The 949-nt window shown below is 44.4% G+C and overlaps 1 protein-coding gene across 1 annotated transcript in view; it reads left to right on the forward strand.

Moving 5' to 3' along the window:
- Positions 1–376, forward strand: part of dhx9 (DEAH (Asp-Glu-Ala-His) box helicase 9) — a 10196-nt gene extending 9820 nt beyond the window's left edge. Inside the window, 1 exon segment of the mRNA XM_025053867.1 lies at positions 1–376. This exon segment is cut by the window's left edge and continues 1 nt beyond it. Coding sequence (XP_024909635.1) covers positions 1–90 — 90 coding nt within the window. The 3' untranslated portion in view covers positions 91–376.
- Positions 377–949: the final 573 nt, after the last annotated feature.

Raw genomic sequence — 949 nt, forward strand, 5'->3', positions numbered from 1 at the left:
GGTGGAGGTTATGGAGGAGGTGGGGGTTACGGAGGAGGTGGGGGTTACGGAGGAGGGCACAGGGGCAGAGGATACAGGGGAGGTTATTGATGTGATGATGTCAGGAGCTTGTTTATAGGCAGGTGATTGATGATGTCACTGTGGTCACAGGTGGGTGGGTGTCATGTGACCATGTCAGTCCAAAACTGTTAATAAAGTCTCTAGTTCCTTCAGTTCAGTTCAGCCCAGACGGTCTGAGACCACGGTCGGCCCCCAGACTGGGGTGACCTTTGACCTTAGTCATTGTATCTGTGTCACGTGATGAGCTGTGCTCCCTTTGATTTGATCAGGTTTCTTTCAACAATCCAAAATAAAGTGTTTTCAAATCAGAGAAACATCTGTTTTTTATGATTAACTTTTAAACCCAGGGGTCAAACTCAGAGGTCAAACTCAGGGGTCTCCAACCTTTTTTCTAGTACAAAATAAAAATGGCCGACAGCTACTCATGTTGTGAATGTTTATCTTCAACAAACAAACTGAACATGTTAATATTACCCACTCCACAAAGAACATCCAGGTAATCAAGGCCCAGTGCTGTTCTACCATGCTGCCGCTTGGGGGCAGTGTATGTATACTCCCTAAATTCACCGCATTGTATATTTTTAGTTAATCTTTTGTTGTGCATATTCTGCCACTGTTTCTCAGGCAGCAGGAGGCGCTATTTATATATATATAATATATTTTAAAATATATGTGTATATATGTATATACGTATATATTTGTTTGTATACATATATGTTTATATGCCTGGTGCTGACGGAAGCGGACTCGGGTCCGGAAGGTCGCAGGTTCGAATCCACCAGCTTCCGCCTTACCACTGAGCGTGGCACTGCTGCCCCCTGCTGACCACGGTGATGGCTAAAACGTAGCGTTGACATTTCGTTGTGTGTTGTCTCACGATAACAACTTG

This window comes from Cynoglossus semilaevis, unplaced genomic scaffold, assembly GCF_000523025.1.
Source record: "Cynoglossus semilaevis isolate Cse_v1.0 unplaced genomic scaffold, Cse_v1.0 scaffold2451, whole genome shotgun sequence".
Lineage (NCBI taxonomy): Eukaryota > Metazoa > Chordata > Actinopteri > Pleuronectiformes > Cynoglossidae > Cynoglossus > Cynoglossus semilaevis.